We start from the raw sequence: 22,167 nt of genomic DNA on the forward strand, positions 1-22,167 counted from the left end.
TTCTTTAAAACATGGTACCTTGGGCAACAGTTCACAGGCAGCTTAGAAAGCTACTTAGGCCATGTCGTGCCATAAATTAATGAGAACCAACTTGGATGTTGGAAATTGTTCCTTAGATATTCTAATTTGCATCAAGGTTAGAAACTACAGTTGACAGAGGGCAAGAGCAGGACTATTTGCTATCACCAACACTTTTATGTCGAGTCCAAGCCTTTCATCAAGTAGTAAGAATAGTCGGAGCTAGGAAAAGTAAATTATGATAGTTTGGATAATGAAGACTGCCTGAAACTGCATCATTTTAAGAGGGCCAGTCATCCTTGCGAAGTATGAATCCTTGCATAAACATAAAAGCATTTCTAGAATAATATGAAGTAGATGGCCTAAAGATATATGAATTTGCCAATAGAAATTTGCAGAAATTTTGAGACAAGGCTCATGTATATAATCTTGCTCAACATCAAACAGAGAAGAGATAAAAACTTAATGACACATCCAATGTTATATATATGCTAAGTGAAGTTCCCTAATATGTCAAGCAGTGAGTGGATACAAATTCCATAAATAAAAATTAATCCATTGCGATGAAAATTTAGGAATAATAAAGAAAGAAAAATATATGGGGTTCAACAAAGAAGGAAATAAGCTAATAGAGTTTTCCCAGCGAGGTAAGATTAGCGCAGAAGAACAACTTTGAAGTGATGACAAGAGAACTAGGTTCTTATATGTTATAAGACATGCTATAGCAGGAACCAAGCATGCCTCTGGCATCCAGAGGTAATCAATAATTGGCCCTTTATGCGCAACAATATATTCATTTAGAGAAATACGAATTCTTACTTTATCTAAGATGAAAATGGGCATGTATGACTGTAAATTTCTATGTTTAATTTCACAAACAAACTGATTGCCACTCCATTCAGACCTAGAGAAAAAGAAAAAAAATAAATTTGCCTTATATCTGAATCAACACACCTCTGAATCAAACAAGAAGTTAAGCCCAAACCCAAACTACTAGGCTGCGCAAAGCTCCACCTGCACATTCCACAGCAAAAGCAACAAGGCAGAAAACGATTAACACTTCTCTGAAGACTTTGGAGGATGCAAGTTCAACATAAGGCATGAATCAAGAAAAAGCACCTCTGCAATAGAAACTTGGGTGATGCAGTGCAAAGGAAGAAGGGGGGCAAAACAAAATCCATCCAGTCCCTATAGAATTCTGAGAGGCATAGTATCCATTTTTCTCACTTTTTTTCCCAATTATTCAATACTGAAAGTGTGAAACCTCACAAGAAAAAGGCATCCTCTCTCAGGCAAGCTACTTCTTTTATCTTGCTGCCAAAGTTTATAACTTTACTGGCCTGATCCTTGGGAATCATCCTTAGCAGGGGGTTGCTGCTGGTGCTGATGCTGCTGTTGCTGGTGAAGCCTAGCCTGCCCCATCTGCTGATAAATCTGGCTCAAAGCTTGCGGATTTAGAACCCCAATAGGACCATCTTGAGACAACCCAAGTTCCAAACCAGGGAGCTGCTGGTTAGCCGCACCCAGGATTGAAGTGAAACTCATCTGACCCATGTTAGTAGCTGGCAAGTCAAAACCAGGAAACCCAATCTTTTGCAGATAATTAGAACTTTCACTACCTAAATTTGTTGTAGATGGACCAGATGATGACTGAAATCCATAACCACTGACTGGGGGCCATAACCCTGTTGCCACATGATGGGGTCTCCCCAAATTGCCGCCAACCATTGCCCAACTGGTCCTACTGCTCCCTGACCCTACACTGGACCCCCCTAAATCTTCCATCTTTTGGTGCAACCCTGCGGATAGAGAGGCCCCTTGTTGTGAAACTGAGCCTCCAGCTGCTGCCAAAACAGACGCTGGTATCGTTCCGCTCCCCGTGGCGGCTATTATTGATGGTTCAGCTTGTTGTAACAACCACTGTATTGTTTCCCCATCAGATTTGTGACCCAATTCTCTGGTCAACTGAAAGATTCTAGCTGCACATAAAGCAGGCATCCTTATCCTTCTACCTCTTCCTTCAACTTTGGTATGCCTGTCTTTGTTAGAACTTCTCTTTGGGGCCAACTGTTGTTTCTTTCCTTCTTCTTTATCTGCAATGACAATCTGAAAATCCTTGATTTCAGCTGGTTTATTCTCACCCATGTTTTGAGGCTGTTGCTGCTGTTGCTGTGGTTGTGGGTGTTGTTGATGTTGCTGGGGTTGTTGTGGCAGGCGCAAGAAGTTGGGTACTTCCTGCGGAGGCGGCTTGGAGCCCTTGGGATCCATGAACAGGTAAAAAGGGTGATGGGTGGGGGCAAATTAAAGAAAAAGAAAACAAATTGAAGAAAAAAAAGGAGTCGTCTTTGATTGAAGGTGACCTGAGAAGTCCTAGATTTTCACAAGTTTTCACTGTTTTTGGTAAGGAATGTGAAGACGAACTATTATTAGTATAATATTGATATCCCAAAGCACACCCGATATGTCAAAATTTTTTACTCTTGGTTTTACAAGATCTCATTTTTTCTCTGTCCCATTTGCTTTAGCCTGTCATTTCCTTCTTACTCTTTTTTCACTGCAATGGAGGGGTTTTGACTAACATTCTGATATGATAGCAACTTTAAATGCCAATTTCACCTCAAGACACTAGCTCAAAAGACGTAAAAACACAACCCCATATGGGGCCATATTCCTTCCCTTTCTCTTCATCACATCTTCACCTTTACATGCAGCTATATTATTGCAATAGCGATATTCCGCCATCTCTGGTAAGGAACTCATTGTCCACGTGGATGAATGAATTTCTGACATCTGGCAATCTGGGTCCGGATAATGAGTGATTGCTTGCTTCAAACCCACTCTAGGGCCATCCTTCTGATACATCATTGAAAGAAAACTACAAATTTTTAAAGAAGAAATTCATCATAGAATCACTACTCTCGAAAGTGGAAGACTGGAGAGTCTATTCTTTAGTTTCAGTTACATAATCTGCCAAAAGGAAAAAATATTGATGCAGTTACAATTGAAGGAGTCGATGCTATACTCCACTACAGAAGTGTGTCCCTAAGGCCTAAAAACCCCAAGTGTCTTTCAGTACTTCTGACGGCTAATGGGCCATCTTCAAAACAAAATCTCTTTATAATATGTCAGTGTTAGTCTTGGCTTGCTTTTGTAATCTTAACATCAAACATGGAGTGAGATCATGTAATACTTCTCTGGAAGTACTTGACATTTTGAACACAACTTGTTCACAAATGTGTTGAAGGACAAACAATGATTTACAATTTAACACACTTGATACTCCCTTTTTTTCATTTTTACGTATAATTATTCTCATATAGGATTCAGTATAGTCCTTTAACTTGGGATTGAGGAAAAGATGGTGTGGAAGAGAGAAAATCAAGAGAATTATTTGAAAATATTCTTTGACAAAAGTTTTTATAGAAGAATATTTTAAAGAAAAGAAATTATCAGAAGGAGAAAAAGAAAGAACAATGGGTGTTTAGCTGTATTCTATATATGTTTATGCCAAGGGAAATGATGACAAAGTTACATTTGTCAAAGTGATTAAATCCTTTAGATTGAGTGGATGCCAATAACAGCTTGAGAAAAAGACAGGGACTCCCTTGAATTTCTCCTATGACAAAGATGTTCAATTTCTTAAAGAAGGGTAACATTTTTCAATTCTTGCTTTGAAAGATTCTTCTATCTAATGTCTAATTTTATTTATTTATATAGTGACATAGTGATTTGTGATTGCATATAAAATGCTAAATAAACATATCTAATCCAGACAAAGTCACCATAATAATTATTGATGTTTTGAGTTTGATTTGAAGAAAATTTCGTTTGTTTTTCCTTTGGCATCATATGCGTAATTGAAGGGATGAATTACCAATAAAATGTTAGTTAAACAATATTGAATTTAATTTCAAAACTAAAAATTTTGAATTCAAACTCAAATTTTAATCTAAAAGACAAAAAGGACGAATCCATAAACATTTTGGCCATTGAATAATTATAAATGAATAATTAATGAATTAATTCAGATAAAAAAATTTATTATTTGTAACAAATTCAAATAGGATATAGATAATATTCCTAAATATTTAATATCCGAATCTATTTAAGTTTTAATAAATAATAACATATATCCAAATCTTATCTTTTTATATATATAAAATATATAAAATTTTATACTTGTGAAAGATTTCAAAAATCTTAACAAATAATTTTTATTTGTTATTAATTAAAAATAAACTTAAATTTTAAATTAAATTTTTATTTATTTTATATTTTGATAAAAATTTAAATAAACAGATATCTTAATTGATTTAAATATTTAAAAAGATAGTGTTTATTTAAATAGGTTCGGATTTGAATAATGATACTAAACTTAAATAAATATTTAAATAGATTCAAATATAAATATTTCAAAATTAATGAACATACGTTCCATTGTCATCGCTACTAGTAGACGACCAACACATACAAGTTTACGTCAAGGGACTGTTCATTTATATTGATTAAGATGGTGAATTTAAGGTGTAATTAATTTTGATTGTTAAAATATATTTGTTTGTATACATACGAGCAAGTTGAAGTGAAAGAAAATTTTTAATCCTAAGTGTCATAGGTTGAGACTTAAGTTTCGAAATCGCGTAGTTTCAGGATCCGAATATCCACTTATCCGATATCTCAAATCAGTTTAACTGTCACGGTTCACATTCTTGTGAGATATTATCCACTCTGATCCTCTTGACCTTACGGTTTTATCTTACAAAAGATATTTCACAAAAAAGAGATGATGTAAACTTTTTTATATTTCAGTGACTCTCTTATTATATTTGATGTAAGATCCAAGACTTTTCTTTAAATATGTGACATAAAGCACAGTTTTAACTGCTGAAATTATTGTCTCCATAGTTTTATTTGCTGTGTGATTGCTTCCCTTTTCATGTTTCTTATATCTGTTTTGAGACTGCTTGCTCAAAACTTACAAACTCTTCACCTTCTCTCCTCACATGTATTTCTCAGTTACTTTATCCTCAAATCATGCAGTCATTATTAATTCACTTCTTGAAATCTAACCACTTTTGCTTCTTATCGGGCCAAATGTTCTGTTAACATAGAATGATGCTCTTTGAATAAGTTGGTATGATATTAGAGTTAATGTTTGAAGGTTGTAAGTTTGAATAAATTTATACATATTAAAGATATCAATGAGTAAGATATGAGAAAAGTATAATATTTTTTATCTCAATTTTCAAATTTTTATATTATATCGATCCTGTATTTATATTCAATGAGTATTTTAAATTTATTTTTATTTTTATTTTTATTGGTATTTAATAGGTATGAATAATTTTCATATCCATAATTTAAAAAAAATCAAAATAAAATTTTTTTTTAGTTTTTTCATTTTTAATTTGTATATTTAGTTTTTTTTAATAAATATCTATTTTAAAATAATAATTTATATTATTTTTAAAAAAAATCATTTACTAATTATATATAAATATAAATGTAAGACATAGGTACAAGATATGTGTTAAATTATCTATTTCTATATCTATACTAAATAAAAATTTAAAATTATATCCATTCCTATACAATGTTTATATCTATTTTTATTTGAATAAAAAATTAAATTTTTCATTAAATATCAGTAAGATCAACATTCTTAATGTACATAATGTTTACAAAAGTAAAAGATTTAAGAGTTATTAAAAATAAAAGTAAAAAACATAGAATGATACGTAAATTGCCAGCTGAAAATAGAAATGAAAACCAACTAGTACCAAGAAAAATGAAATTTTTGTTGGGGTACTTGGTCCAAACTCACTTTTACTTTCAAAGCTGGCAGGTTGGCATCATTGTTGAGACCCTTTTCACTGTTAAACAACAGTAATTCATTTCAAAAGAAGAAGAATAACTGATGACGGGGATTAACTTGTATTTTGGCTAAAGTCACAACTCCATGATAATGACATGCAATTTACTTGCTATCTGTATCACTAAATAATGCCCCATCGAGCAAGGAAAACTTGAAAAATAGTCTTTAAACATCTACTGAAGTCTTTGACCTTTTATTATTGCATGAACAATCCATGCAATTCTTGGTCACCATAGTGGGGAGATACCCTTGCCTACACATCTCTTTTTGTTTTCTTCTTCTTCTTCTTCACTTGCTTTTCTCTTTTCAAAAACTTATTATAGCTTTGCTTTGATGTGGAGAAGACCAATTCCTTTGTGTTGTGGTGATAATTATGGTTGGAGTGGGTATGGTGATTGCTTTGCTTGTCACATGTGCTTCCCATCATGGAGACAAGGGAGGCCCATCTTTGAAATCTAGCTGTTGACAAAATCAAAACCAATCTCACATGAATTCAAAAGATTGAATATGGGAAAAAGATATTTGCTTTTTGTTTAAGGGGTTAATTTAATTTTAAGACTTATTTTCCCATTAAGAGATAATCATTGGATCTTTGTTTGTTTTAATCATATATTTGTCATTTCCTAATCCCATCCTTTTCAAAAATTTTGCTTTTGCCCCCATTTGAATACCAAAGGGAGGTAAAGCAAACCATCTAGCTATAAGAAACACAACAAATTTTTTGAAATTTCCCATCAAATGCAAGGGCCTTTGAAATTAGCAACTAAACAAATAATTTCCAATTAAAAGTCGTACTATTTTCATTGTCCTTTTTCTCTAGGCTTTCAGTTGGGTCCCTATAATTTGAGTAGCAACAATTCTTGTTAAGAAGATTTAGCAAATAGCACTATGGATTAAGCATGTTAGTGCCATTCTATCCTAGCTGTGTACTCATCTAATCTGCAATAAATGTGTTATTAGCTACAAAATTTTGACAGGCCTCTGGCTAGTTTGTTTCTTCATTGAATTTTCTCTTGTACGCTGCCATTAACTTTAATCTTTTACCCTTTTTTTCTGTCATCATCAATCAAGCCGATTGGTCCTTATATATATATATATATATATATATATATATATATATATATAGATGGCCATGTGCCTGTATATTAGAAATGTTCAGAATGAGACAAGCTGAAATGATCTATATATATCAAGATCAAATTTAGAACAAACACGTATAGTTTAATGGTTTTTCCCTAACAGCTTCGTTATATGGGAAAAAAGAGTATATCAGTAATGTGCATTAGGATGGAAGAAATATGCATGCTCTGCAGGCTGAGGCTTTAACTAATAGAGAGTGGTGTTTTTGTTAAAACTAGCAAACCCCATGGAAAACAGTCCATTTTTACAGCAAAATTGGAGTTGGGTCAAAAACAAATCTGATAAACAATGTAAAGTTTTTTGACAGAAAGGTTCAGATTGTACTTGGAGTAGATCTACTCTCTGTGCCTTTCTGTCAACATTTCAATGATAGTATTTCTTGATGAATGGATTCACTGTTAAGATTAGGGAGTAAGAAAATGGGAGGGAGGAAAAAAAGAAAAGAAAAGAAAGGTAGTTCCACCACATTAAATTGGAGCCACACCCACCAATTGATGAGCTCCAAAAAAGCCAGAATCTCTAACCGAATAGCTCTTTTTGATAAGATGGACCTGATCACCATTATCCTTACGTCACATCTAGATGTATGAGCTACATACGAGTTATCCTTTTTTTCTGCTTTCAAAATTTATTTTCTCATTTTTAATTGTTCTTTAGTTCTACTAATATTATTTACTTTGGTTATCAATAATAAAAAATTATCTTTCACAATCTCAAATGATTTGCATATATATATATATATATATATATATATATAAATCAAGTGCATTGATCAGATGGGTGAAGACAGAATTGAGTGAGAAAATTGGAGTAAACAAAGATAAGCGAAAGAAAGAAATTAACCAAAACGAGTGGTTTACATTTATCAATTTATCATAATTTGATTAAGACTGATTTTGATAATTATTGGCCCTACATTTGATGTAAGATGTCACAATCTTTACCATGTGCATACTTCTACTAAAATGTTGTGTGGAGAGAATTGGTTTATCTTTTTCAAATGGAAGAATCTAAAATATGATGAATCCGTTGGAACTACTCCTCTCTGCTTTATTCATTGTATTTGCATGCTGAAAACCCTAAACCTAACCCTCATATAATTAACCAGAAATCTTAACAACAATTACAAAGTGGGTGTTCTCATGTTTAATGATGATTCATGATAAAGCATTAAACACAACCATACTAAAATTCTTACAGAAGCTTTACAAAAGCAAGTTTATCCACATTAAAACCTCCATTCTTTTAGCTTAAAGCTTTTTTTTTAGAGGGGGGGGGGGGTGGTTTCAGCTACAGCCCATGATATTTTTGGTTGGCATTTACCAGATTTGAAAACACGAATTTATGCAAGATGTCAAGGCTGAATTACAGGCTTGGGAAGAAAAATTGGCAGTGTAATAGACTGCAAGAAAAGTTTATTTGTTCCTATGAAATTCGGACAATTTTAGGAGTATATTTCACTTCATTAATTTCATGTATTCACATTTTATTTTCAAGGTGATTTTTACAAGGATTGAACTTGATTAACAAAGGAAAAAGAATTCCCTTTTTATCAGTTAGACTAATGAAACGGGTCCTAAGTTGTTCTTATCATAGGGTACAATTATTCTTGGAAGCTCGGTGCTGGCCTGGCCGTTTGGTAAGAACACCAAACGCCCGGTACTAAAATTTTCAACCATCTTTCACAAAAGAATAATAATAATAATTTACTGTTCAAAAGCCTGGCAACCCAATAAATTTTCCATGAGATTTCTAAATTTTCACAACAGAATATTCACTCTCAAACCTTTGCTTCGGGTTACTCTTAACTTCCAAAAATGGTAGAACCAACTCAAATTGATAGCAGAATCCATCGACTTTCTGTCTCCCCAGCCGTCATATGTTTAATTTCTGCTAAACTGAAGTTTCCTTGCTGCAAATATTGGAACATACCCTCCCCAAAGAATATAGCAAGGGTCTAGGGGTTCATAAGAAAGATTTTTATCCAAGATTTTTAAATACCAAACTCTTTACTTGAGAGAGAGAGAGAGAGATTTCTCGTAAAACCCACTTCGAGATTTACAAAAGACATTTACAGAACCAAATTAACCGAGTCTGAAAAATATTGTTCGCTTAAAATCCATGTTTAGAAATTTACAAAGAACAAATAATACACTTCCAGTTCATATAATATACATCTATACAGTTACAACTTATAACATTGCCGGTGGCTTTCCTGATCAACTACCCAGAGAAGGCCCAAAGTACATGCAGATAGGTGGATTGATCCTGAGGATAGAAAGAATGGCTGATGGTATTGTCCAAATACCATCACCGCAAATTAAACCTGAAGCAACTGCACCTGCATAATCCTCTGCATCCTTCCGGTTAATCCGTTCCCATATATACAAGATTACTGTTCCAACAAACATGTCAACTGCAAAGTAAGCTCCAATATAGAATGGAATTGCCATGGCCATAGGTATAGGAATAAACTGTGAAATTTTCTTGGAAGTCGCATCCCTCAGGAGGTTTACAATCAAAGCGCCAACAAAGAATCCGCAACATAAAGCCAGACAATGTTTGGGCAGCTCCGAGAAGCCCTCAATACCAAGAATGGCCATTTCCCTGAATATCACAGCATTAGGTGCTTTGTATGGACCATCAGGTGACCCAATGTCAAAAGCAGTCCAAAACAACCAAAATGTGAGTGGAGCAATGACACATCCCATTGCAGTTCCCAGTAACTGGCTCACAAACATAGACTTGGCAGATGATAGAGTGAGGTAACCAGTCTTGAAATCTTGCATTAGATCAGCTGCAGTGGAGACAATAGACATCATAACCCCACAGGCAGCCAAACCAGCAATGACTCCACCATTACTTCCAACTAATGAAGCCATAATGAAAAGACCAATCTTCCCATAACTGGATGACAGGCTCCAGTCCGTAAGTCCAGTTCCATAAGAGTTGCAGAAGGCAAGGGCGGGGGCAATAATGTATGAAACAAGAACCAGATACCACTTGAGGGGCGGAAAGATGATTGGAATAGTAGCGGTTGATATAGCAACCAAGGCCACATATCCAGAAGCAGCAAACCAAGCGGGTATCCTGTCTTTAAGAAATATCTCATCTCTTTTTCTCTGCTCTTCTAGTCTTTTAGAACTCTCATTATCTATGGAATCACAATGATACTTCAATTAACCCTTAGTGGAAAACAGAATGCTTTTAAAACAAGAAAAACAGATACTTGCATATGCATATTCAAATGAAGACATTATAGCATGCACCTATTAACGAGTTTTCACCAAGAACGACAATTTTACATGTCATATCAGTGGAAGCTACTCAGCAGCTACTATACAACTTCAGTATTTCTAAAGCTATGAAAACCATTGCAACAAAACAGATAGATACACACGCACAACAAAAGAATGCATGCAAGCAGCAGCCTAACCAGGTGTCCTCACCTGTGATCTCATTAACAATAGGGAGTTTGCTCTGTTTGGTGCTTTGGTTGCACATTTCCTTTGCAGTAATATATATTATCTTGACGAGGTTGTAAAGACCATCCCCAAGGATAAGAGCAATAGCTATGAAGACCTGTGAGCAACATGACGGCCCAGAAAATTTCTTTAAGAGTAGAGTTATGAGAAGAGAACATTTCAATTAGGACAACAGACTGAGAGTAAACCAGAAGATGCAAGGGCAGAAACATCAAAACCTTCTACAACTATGTAAAAGAACTAAGAGCAAAAAATTTTTTCACTGTACCTTATACCCATAAAGACCTTTAAAATTATTGCTCTCCAGGCCAGATGGATACCAGTCCCCAGAATGTGCAGAAATGAAGGGCCAGAGGAAACCCCACGATATGATAGCCCCAAGAAGAACTGAGCAGTTTACTATGTGAGGGCAAATAAGACCACAACCAACATAGGTTGGACTAAAGTCAAAATAGAACCTGCATAAGGGAGCGATGTGAAACATTAACAATATCAATAAAATATTTAATAGTAACATCAGCAATCATGTTAATGATAATTTACTCAAATCCAAATTACTATCTGTCTCATTATGTGCCTGTGGGAAAACACTTATTTACAGCTGGTTGTAATCTTGTAATCTGTATATTTATATTTGTATCTCTAGAATTAAGTATTTGTATCCCTAGAATTAAAGAAGATTTAGTTTCCTAGTTTAACCCCTAGTTAGTTGTATATAAACCTAAGATTCTTGTATAATTGTAGATAAGCAGTTTTTCAATATACATTCAGTTTTCACAATTCAGTTTCCACAGTGCCAAGCTACTAACATACATAAATCAAGAAATGATATCTTGCATGTACCAGAATCATAGACATATGTATGGTTTTGGAAACATGCTAATCAAGTTTTATGTCTTTCTATTTTTTCTGTTACTACTTTTACCTCAACTGGGAACATATTAATCAATATGGAAAACCAATTCACCATATGCATAATAACACATTGCAAAAATTTGATTACCATCAACTGTCCCCTCTGGCTAATGGTAATACAGGTTCTATTGCCCTTGAAACATGAATCAAAAAGAAATATGGAGCATTCTCATTAACATATATAAGCATTCTTTCAACAGGGAAAGATAACATGGAAAACTAAATATGAGAGAAACTTACGTGTTTTTGAACAGCGTTAAGCCAAAACTGGGAAAATTATCAAACCCACACGAATCTCCAATACCACTGAAAAACCACTTGAAGCAGCTCCAAACTAAACTTATGCTCAGATATTTTCCAAGACACGTGACTTGCTTCCTGTAACAAACTCAAAAAAATTACATATATAATCGGAAAGAAAACAATCTAGTTGTTAAAGATCAACACTATCTCTCTAGTTATTTATAAAGCCAATTTTAAGATTTAAGCAGCTGTTTCATTCAAGCTGTAAATGCATGATTGTTAGAACTGGATAGACCTTCCATTCTTCAATATCTAGTTTGACAACTTAATTAGTAAAATGATTTTCCTTTCCACTAAGCTTTCTAATTAAGTGCTACATCAATGGAAACTGTATGCAGATCTATGAAAAAATAGTGAGCATAATGTATCTAATAAGTACCCTGCAAGCTCAGCACCATAGTTGGTATGAAAACTATTTATCAACATTGGAAACTGTATGTAGATCTATGAAAAGATAATGAGCAAAATGTATCTAATAAGTACCCTGCAAGCTCAGCACCAGAGTTGGTATGAAAACTATTTATCAACATTGCCGTGGCTGTTCCACTGGGATATGTAAGTTTATAATCCATGACCATTACCTAATAAAATACATAGATAGAATTAGAACACTAAATTAGAAAATTACAATCACATACTGCAAGAAAACCTTCTTGTAGTGTACTCACATTGGTAAAAAGTTGGTCAGAACAAGAAACAGAATATTTATTACATCTCAAAAACCTAGGTTTTCTTTATCAAAGCAGAAAAAATTACAGATAAGAAAAAACCTATCACATCTAAACTTGATTCAACAACGAGGGTGATTATAAGCAATGCAAATATCAAAACCAAAATTACAGCCACAAATGCTTAAATCTAATACAACTAAGTATATAGAGAACATTGTCATGACAACAAAAGAATTCAACTTTAAGTAAAGTCTAAACTATCTCATAAAAGGAGTATATAATAGGGACAACAGCTATACCTTACGAAGCGGAGCAAGACTAAACAGCCCAAGGAAGCTGACAACAAAAAGAAAACCAGTCATCCACCCTAACCCCGGGTTCTTAATATCTACGGCTCGGTTTCCAGGGTAATCAGCACCAATAAGTTCATATGTTCTCTCATCCATTGCAATCATATAGGATCCAAAACCCCCTAGCAAAACAATCAGATATTAAGGCAGAACAGTGGAGCTACCCAACCTAAGATTCAATTTAATTACTTAATTTAACACCAAAAATTGAGCTTCATCAACACTTTGAAGTTAAATCAATAGTATCAAATTCTTACAAGCTTTAACTTAATTATAATGCTAATAATCACTTAATCATTTACAGCTAAATATTGACTAATTTTGGTAAAATTCAGAGGCCTTCCATTCCAAAGTGAGACCCTAACAGCAAAAAAGGCTTTAAACTAAACAGAAGATAGCTAATCACTTGTTAGTCATATAACGAATTATAATCACGAAATAAAAATTTGCCAAAAATCGATCAAATTCGTTAAAATTTGAAGGCTTTTTTAGTTTTTACCACTAAAAGCAAGGCCGTAACAAGCGACGACGCAAGTCTGAATGACGGTGTTTTCTTGTTTGGTAAAAGGTGAAACTTGAAACCCTAACTTAGACAAAAAACCGGTCCACGATTTTACAAAGAAGAATCCAAGCAATCCAGCGCCGACGTTCATCGACGGAATAATCCCGACCGTTAGATTCAACTTGTGTGTGATGATACAAAAGAGCGTCCCTAACAAGGCGCTCACTACGAGCCCCCTGATCGTTATCTGATCTTTCCATTCGGGGACTCGTTCCGAAACGACGCCGACTCCGCCATCACCGATGTTTTTCTTGTCGAGAATCAACGGCTCCGATATCTCGGTACCCATGATTTTCGGATCTGGTCGGACCTTTTTGAGTCGTAAGAAACTTTGATATTTTTGGGGTTTAAATTAGGTGGAAAGAAGTTCGAAAAGCTTGCACGAAAATCCAACCGCGTTGGCGGTTACGTTGTAGAGTGGAGAACTAACACGTGGCTAAAATTATTTCATTATAAAGCCCAGAGATGTCGGAGGGGTTCCCGCTAAAAAAAATAGTAAATTTATATTTTTACTTATTAAGATTTTTTTTTGGTCAAAATTTTTAATTGTACTAATAAAGTTTGTAATTGACTTTTGTTTCAAATGGATATAAATAAAGAAACTATTAATTTTGTAAATAGTAATAATATATAAATTTATTTATTTAAATTTGAAAATTCAACTTGAGTTTAAAGCATACTTTTTTATGGAGTATTTATTTGTATTGATTATTAGGATTTTGTTATTAATGAAAATCAATATTTCAATTCACTAATATGTTAATTAATAAAAGTTTTCCATATCTTATTTATAATTACTCTTTATATTTTTATTAAATTTAATAATTTTAAATACAATAAAATAATATAATACAAAAAAAATGATGTAATTTAAAATTTTAACAAAAATTATATATAAATTTGATAAAAATTAAAAATATATATTTTATATTTTACACATGTCATACATAAAATAGATACGACAAAGGAGCATTATCATGTTTGGGAAGCCAAATATTAAATCTATAATAAATTAAATTGGAAGGGGTCAAGTGTTAAAACAACAATACTCGAAACATGGCCAAAACAATAATTTAAAATTATTTCTTTTGTTTCAAAATATTTGTTATGTATTAATTTTCATAGAGTTTAAGAAAAAAATTTTAACTTTAATATATTTATTATTAAAATTTTAATATTAAAAAATAAAAAATTTTAAAATTTTATTTTAAAATATAAAAAGTAAGAGTTTTATTTGTTTAAAAAAGAAAATAGGACGTAATTTTTAAACATATAAAAAACAAAGATGGATAAAGAAAATAAAAAAAAATATCACTTTGGATTTATATAGATTAAGGGTGAGCAAAAATTAGTTTAAACCGATTAAATAGATTGAAATCGAGTGAATTCGATTGATTCGATTTAGTTTATTCGATTTTGATTATAATTGATTTTTAAATTGGTTAACTTGATTGGTTTTTTATTTTTAAAATTGATAATTGAATTGATTAAATTAATCGACTTTCTAATAAGTAAAGATAAAAAAATTAAGATAAGTATTTTAATTTATTTTTTTATTTTAAAATATTGTTGAACTTATTAAATTCTTTAGTGATTTAGTTTGAATGATACTTGAGTTTTACTTTTTATTGAATTGAATTTGTGACTAAATAATTATTTATAATAGAAAGAAAAAATAATAAAAAATGATTATTTAATCGAACCAACCAATTTTAATCAGTTCGATTATGGTTAGTTATTTAAAATTTTTCGATTAATTAAATAATTTGTTAAATAAAAAGCCGGTTATTCATTTTTTTAAACCGAATTGACTAATTGTTTACTCCTAGTATAGATACACAAATTTAAAATATATTCTTTATCATTATTTTTTTTTTTATTTTTTTATAAAAAATAATTATTCTATTAATGACAACATGGGATCAAAGGATTTAGATCCATTTTACTCCTAATAAAAGTGGGCCAAAGACATAGGTTAATTTAGGCCCAATAAAAGTGAGATTACATTTAAAAAAACACTAACTTTTAAGTTAAAGCTTGGGTCGAATTATTCAAACTCTTTTTGTTACATAATATTGACGCGACAAATATCTTAAAAAGGATATTTCATATTAGTTGTGTTTTCACTATTTCTTGATAGTCATATTATCTCAGGCTTGTTCAAAGATGCTTTCATATGATCATTGCAGGATGCTATATATATATATATATATATATATAATAGATAAAAAGGGCAGAGTAAAATTTGGTTAAAATTAAAAAATTGATAAAAATTAATTTTTTTGTAAATTGGGTTAGATTAGTCAGGTTATATAGATATTTTGATTATTATCTCAATTTAAATAATTAAAACAATCGATTTTCGAATTTAAAATTGAAAACTGACTAAATCAAAATAATCGATTTAAATCAAGGTAAATTTACCCTAAATCGACTAAAAAACTCAACATTTCTTGATTTTCCAAATCCCATTTTTATTCACTGACCTACACCCATCTTTTCTGGTTTTCCCCTATTTTTCCTTACCGCCTTGGCGTTTCACGACTCCATTTCCCTCTCTCTCATTATTGCCGATCTTTTCTCTCTCTCTTATAGCCTCATACTTCTTTCTTTTTCTCATGTTCACACTTATCTTATAGTTTTTCTCACTCTCCCTCATTATCATTGATCTTTTCTCTCTCAAAGCCTTATACTGTAGACACCCCAACTTATTCAGGAATTTTTTTTAAAATTTATTGCGTTTTGAATTTTGATTTGATAATGTAATTGAGTCTTAATACATAAATTGAATTTTGGGTCCTAAGACTAAAAGTCCAAAATTTTTAATTTCAATTTTAATTTTAATTTTAATTTTGATTTTGATTTCAGTTTTATTTTAAATTTGGATTTGGATTTTTAATTTTAATTTTTTTTTGGTTTAATCTTATTTTGGTCAAATTTTTTCAAAAAGCAAAAAAGAAAAAAAAGAGAAAAATGTGAGATTTTGCAAAAAAAAAAAAAAAAGAAAAATATTGGATTTGATTCTATCTTTAGATTCAACCTAAGACTTTGAATTTATTGATTGATTAATTATGGAAAAGTTTGGTCTTCAATATAATGCAAAAAGGAAAGATCACAACAAAATCACAATCTTGGAAATTTTGCTAAATTTGGTAAAATATTGATTTTTCAAATTGAGTTGGGATTTAATCACTATAAAAGTACCCTAAGATTCAACCTCAAAGGAAAGACAAAAAGCAAGAAGCAATTTGATAATAAGCAGCAAAAGATCAAACATCCAAAAATAAGTTTAGTTTTCAAAAGCAAATAAGCTCACTACAAGAAGAAAGATAAGCATCGAGCAATCAAGTAATAAGCAAAAAGAAACAACATATTAGCAACGCGAGGCAATTATTATATTGTGAGAAAATACATTAAAGATAAGCAACAAACAAATTTCTTAGAAAATTTTTGAGACTAGGAACAAGCAACTCAATGGCTTTAGCAACAATAACTTGTGGTAGAGTTTAGAGTCTGTTTGAATAAGATAAAAGAGGAAAGTTAAAAAAAAGTGTGGGGTCCAATGGTTAACTCTTAACCTAATTAGTGGAAGCCTAATTCAAGTTTCAAATTCGGACCAAGCCAAGATTTAAATTGACTAGGCCAATAATAAGTTTAAGTCTTGTCTAGGCCCAATTTTGGTATTTTTTTTTATTTTGATTTTGTTATTTATATTTTTATGAATGTCTTTAAAATAATAAAAAAAAACTTTGATAAGATATTTTTGTGACATCTTAATCTTACATTGAGAGATTCTGAGGATTTGCTATAATATGTAAATAGATGCTTAAAACCATAACATTTTCAAGTTAAAACAGACAATATCTCATAGATTAGGTACGAGTCTCAATAAATAGTATCAGAGCGGTAATCAGTTGAATGAAAACTAAGTGCTATGTCATAAGAGCCACCTCTAGAATCTTGTGAGAGCTAAGTGCTATATAGTAGAAGCCACCTCTAGAATCTTAATTTCTGGTGTGATTCTGGTTCTATGATTTTATGTGTGTGATTTTATGATTTTGTCTATGCTTTTATGTTAGGCTTGATAGGGATGTCAAGCTTTAATGGAGGGAGTTTATAACACTCTAATCCCACATCGAAAGATTTTGAGAATCTACTATACTATATAAGTAGAGATATCTTTTGTGGGATAAAACCGTAAAATTTTTGAGTTAAAGTGGACAATACCTCGCAGGTTGGATGCGAGTCTCTACAATTTTATAATATGATTTTTTTTATGATTTTATTTGCATGATTACTATTATTTGCACTATTATTAATATATTAACATGATAATTATCATCTACATGATTAATTATTAACTACATAATTAATTATTATTGCATGATTGTTTATTAATTACATGATATTTTATATTATTACATGATAATTTTGGTATGAATTTAATTTATTGCATGAAAATTTTGGTATGACTTTTTGCATGAATTTATGATTATTGCATAATTGTATGATTATTTGATATTTTTTATAAAATTTTTGTATGACCATAATTTGTAAAAAAATAAAAAGATTGGAATTGATATTATTTGCATGATAAAAATCATCTTTGATAATGTTTACATAAGATAACATATGATTAATGTGATACCAATTTTAAGCATAATGGGTGCTAATACCTTCCTTGCACGTAAATAACTCTCGAATCTTAGTTCTGTTGATGTATACAAAAATTTATACTTTTTAAGGACCCATAGTTTAAGCTTAGGATAACCTTAAAAAGGGTAAACTCACATAGGTGGCCAATTACACCTAGATAAAAAAAATTAGTGGTAACTCCATATGATTTTGTATCTAATAGGTAAGTTTTTAGACTTAAACGTTATGACACATACCTCTTTTTTTCTTTCATGTTCACACTTATCTTCATTTTTCAGTCTCTTATGCTTATCTTACTTTTTGTCGAGCCGCTTTTCCTTCTTATCGTAGATTGTCGTTGATCTTACCTTTTTTTCAAGAGTATTAAAGGTCAACACTTTTTTTCTTTTTTGTTGCTTATTTAAAAATTTGATTATTATTTAAAATTTTGCTAAATATCATGAATAAATACATATATATACATATATATATATAAACATTTCATTTTTAATTTTTTTGCTTATTCAAAAATTTTGGTTTTTGTTTAATTTCAATACTAATGGTCGAACTCAAAATTAACTATTTACTTTTTTACGTGCAAAATAACTATATGCATAGCAAGGTAGAAATAATGTATGTGTATTTACTTGCTTTGTCATGTTGTTGAGATTACTTTCATGGTCTTGAGAGGTAGAGAAGCAAAAATTAAAATCGACTTACCTAAGAAAACTGATCGAGACCAATTAGCTTAATTCGATTAAGTTTTTTTGGTTTTCTTTACATGCATCGGTCGGTTTGGTTTTTGTAATAAACTAAGTTACTTAATTAGGTTATTTGATTTTTACAACCTAGTTAACTAAACAAACCATTTGCTCAATCTTACCGATAAACTTCACTCTTATATGTAAACTCGATAATTCATATATTCGTATCATATAAAATATTGATAATTCATAAATTTTTATTGTATTTTATACAAAAATTACATGTTACAATTTATATCGATACAAAAATATAAAATTCATTTTTTTTGTTTTATTAAACTTATTTATGATTTTTACTAAAATTATAAATCGTGTCATCTTCATGTTTTTTATTTATATAATTTTCGTACCGTATCATCATATTATATTTTAAATTATCATGTTTTAATGGCCCATGCACTTTCATTTTTATAATCATCATTAAGTCTTATATCTCCGGTGCCATCCCATCTCTGAAAATTGATTTTATAAGAAAAAAATGAAAAAAGCAATCTTACAGATTAATTAAATTGATACAAAGATTTTTTTTAATACAATGAATAATCTCTAAATTACAGTGAAATAATACTTGAATTTTAAAAATCTAATATGATATCTGAATTATGAATATGTTAATTAATATGATATTTATAAGACTAATTGTATGATAGGCGTTATTGTTTGAATTTAATCACATTAAGAGTAAATACTACACTAACTAATAAATACTACACTAACTAAAAGATTTATAACGCATGTATTATTTTAAAAATTTTTAAAATTTATATAAAATATTAAATGTATTACTATAATTTATAAACCATTCATAATATTAATATTTTTTTATATTCTAAATTTGACTCGTGATGAATATTTTTAAAATAAAATTTTAAATGTATTAAATCAATTTAAGATACACTTTTAAAACCATTGAGAAAAAATTAAACTCAAGCAAAATATGAAGCACCTAATTAAAAAGTAGAAAAGGGGAAAGCAATAAAAAGTTTAAAATTCCATGTGGGATTCACATGTCGACCATCAACTCAGGGTTGAGTCAGCCAGGCCAATACCTCACAGAAAGTCATGAGTGTTGCAGGCCTTGTTTTTGTCTTGGTTTGGACATTAGAAAGCAATAGTGGGGGCAAATGGCTCCACCAAAGATAGAAATTAAACATGTTTTGTATTACTTGTTCTTCTTTTCACCTTTTCTTGACTCATGTTTTATAGCAGCTTGATGGTTAGTTGAAAGTGAGTATGTTATAACGCATGGTTTGGTAAAATTCGAGAAATTGTGGAAAGATTTTAAGGTGTGTAATGATTTTTTTTAATAAAATTTTATTTATTTTTATTATTTGATTAATTAATATGTAAAAAAATAATTAGCGACAAATTTTAAAAATATAATAAATTTCAATAATTAATCGTTTTTGTATTAACTAAAATAATTCACTGAGTATTCACATGCATATAACAAGATTATTATTTTTTTATAAAAAAATTTTACAATAAAATTTTATTAAAATAATTTGAAATTTATTTAAACAATGACAGAAGAATTTAACATAAATTATTATATTTGAAAAATTATTGTTATACTTTTTAAAATCATATTTACTTATAATAAGATAAATATCTTTTTTACAAACAAATGTATAAATATAATAATTCAAATATATGAATATTTAAACATATATAATTTTTTAAACATAATTCTGAATAAATAATTATATCTTTTAAAAAATATATATATAACTTTTATCATCACATACAATTTATATGATATTATTATTGAAAATGTTCCACTGGAGTATTCCTCAAAACCTTCACCACAAATAGGGCATTGTTTTGACAGATCTAGCACTTGACTGATCTGCGGTACCAGGTTTTAATTGTTCTATCCCAAATCTTTGCGGCAAAAAAATATCTTTTCAAATGATGGTAGGAAAAAGAAAACGACCCCATAAACTAATAGTTAATGATTAAAAGAAGAAACTGTCAGTTGAAATGTCAACTAAAGAATATATAATATCTACTGAAAAATCTTTTCACATAAGTATGATCATGTTACTCAACACTGATATCTATACTTTGATGTAAATTGTAACTATGCAAATGGATTATTACAAGCAACCATAATCAATAAAGGGAAACTGTAGGAAAAAAGATCTTGACATAACTAGCTATGTGAGCAACATGTTATGTGTTTCAAATTTCATTTATGGAGACTCTTAACAAAATTGTTAACTGTCATCAAATTTATATGTATGTAATCCAGCCCTGCAGTTTCCCCAGGGAGTTATGGAATATGATTAAAGAATGGACAAGTAAATTATTCGTCGGTACAGAATATGACTGAAGTTAAGTATTCAACACAATGGAGCATGATGTATTCAGACACGTGACAGAAAATGTACTCCACATTCAAATTGGGTGTTGGAAGGAGGGGTTTCAAGTTGACGCTATTTGGGTTGGCTTTTGTCTCGATTCCAACAACATCTTCCTCCTCGGCTCACTGTAACTTCCAAGATGCTTGTGGGCTATATATGTTGATGTATCAGAGTCAGCATCCCTGTCTGAGTGGCACCTTGTTTGATAGCTGGAAAGTATCTCAGTAGCAGTATTCGATACTAAAAGAGACGTCATTATCATGCCTGCATCAAGTGCAAGTTCATGATAAAAATCACCATGGGTACGACAACAACTATTACATCATTGCATGACGAAGCAAAGGTTTTTCAATTTATGGAAGCTGCAACTTTATATCTAGATCTATACTAACAGGATCATCCGCATTATATATATAAGATGTCCATGTTTTCATTTTGATCCAGAAGGTCTTAAATTATAACGAATTCATTAACAAAATTTATATATGCACATGCATGATTATCATCTGCCAGAAGTTTAATCATGCAATGTTGCAGATTTCGCCAAGACTCTCAGGAATAAGAAAAGGGGGTGGGTGGGAGGGGGACCTGAAATGTTAGAATACAAATATATACTTTGCTACAACATTCCTGCGGAATGGTGACTCAGCTATGAAGCCAATAATTGCAGTTCCTAGCACATAGGTTATCTGAGATATTTTAGCCCACAAAACCACATTGACTCCTTTACAAAAGATGAGGACCTTTCCGAGATAGATACCTGAAGTGCGTCCTACAATAAAATTAGTAGGTTATCCAGCCCTCAGCGGAATCGTTGATATTCATTTCCACCTCACACTGACAGCTTTAAACAAAACTGTACTCTTGTCTACCACTAATGGAAGCACCACCCTCCCACAAATATATCTCAAATAATTGTACCATGTACTATAGCACACAGTAGGGTTAGTGCTCTACACAGACAGAAGTGAACGTGCAGACGAATTTGATTATCTTCAGATGTCTGGTCTCATTGATTAGATGTGTCCATTCGCATATGAATGTGTTTGCATGCCTCTAAATAAGCATTATATCATCATCTGA

The 22,167-nt window shown here is 31.1% G+C and overlaps 1 protein-coding gene and 1 pseudogene across 2 annotated transcripts; both read right to left on the bottom strand.

Moving 5' to 3' along the window:
• Positions 1 to 864: 864 nt before the first annotated feature.
• On the bottom strand, positions 865 to 3,197 carry LOC111299510 (transcription factor TCP20 pseudogene; annotated as a pseudogene). The gene is made up of 2 exons (XR_016329834.1): positions 1,138 to 3,197; positions 865 to 1,032 (listed from the first exon to the last, which is right to left on the bottom strand). The product of XR_016329834.1 is annotated as a transcription factor TCP20 pseudogene (transcript).
• Positions 3,198 to 9,117: 5,920 nt separating this feature from the next.
• On the bottom strand, positions 9,118 to 13,642 carry LOC111299511 (putative metal-nicotianamine transporter YSL6). The gene is made up of 7 exons (XM_022894725.2): positions 13,257 to 13,642; positions 12,707 to 12,879; positions 12,220 to 12,317; positions 11,674 to 11,811; positions 10,787 to 10,976; positions 10,483 to 10,615; positions 9,118 to 10,187 (listed from the first exon to the last, which is right to left on the bottom strand). Exons 1-7 carry the CDS (start codon positions 13,606 to 13,608, stop codon positions 9,253 to 9,255), a joined length of 2,019 nt encoding a protein of 672 aa, XP_022750460.2. The 5' UTR covers positions 13,609 to 13,642; the 3' UTR covers positions 9,118 to 9,252.
• Positions 13,643 to 22,167: the final 8,525 nt, after the last annotated feature.

This window comes from Durio zibethinus, chromosome 18, assembly GCF_047325235.1.
Source record: "Durio zibethinus cultivar Kanyao isolate XHJ-2024 chromosome 18, ASM4732523v1, whole genome shotgun sequence".
In the NCBI taxonomy this organism is placed as follows: domain Eukaryota; kingdom Viridiplantae; phylum Streptophyta; class Magnoliopsida; order Malvales; family Malvaceae; genus Durio; species Durio zibethinus.

Excerpts from the sequence above, each read along its gene's own strand:
- LOC111299511 (XM_022894725.2), bottom strand. The coding sequence starts at position 13,608 with ATGGGTACCGAGATATCGGAGCCGTTGATTCTCGACAAGAAAAACATC. Across the intron at positions 12,880-13,256 it reads TTACGGCCTTGCTTTTAGTG|GGGGTTTTGGATCCTATATG; the intron begins GTAAAAACTAAA and ends TTGTTTTGCTAG. Across the intron at positions 10,977-11,673 it reads TTAACGCTGTTCAAAAACAC|GTTCTATTTTGACTTTAGTC; the intron begins GTAAGTTTCTCT and ends TCCCTTATGCAG.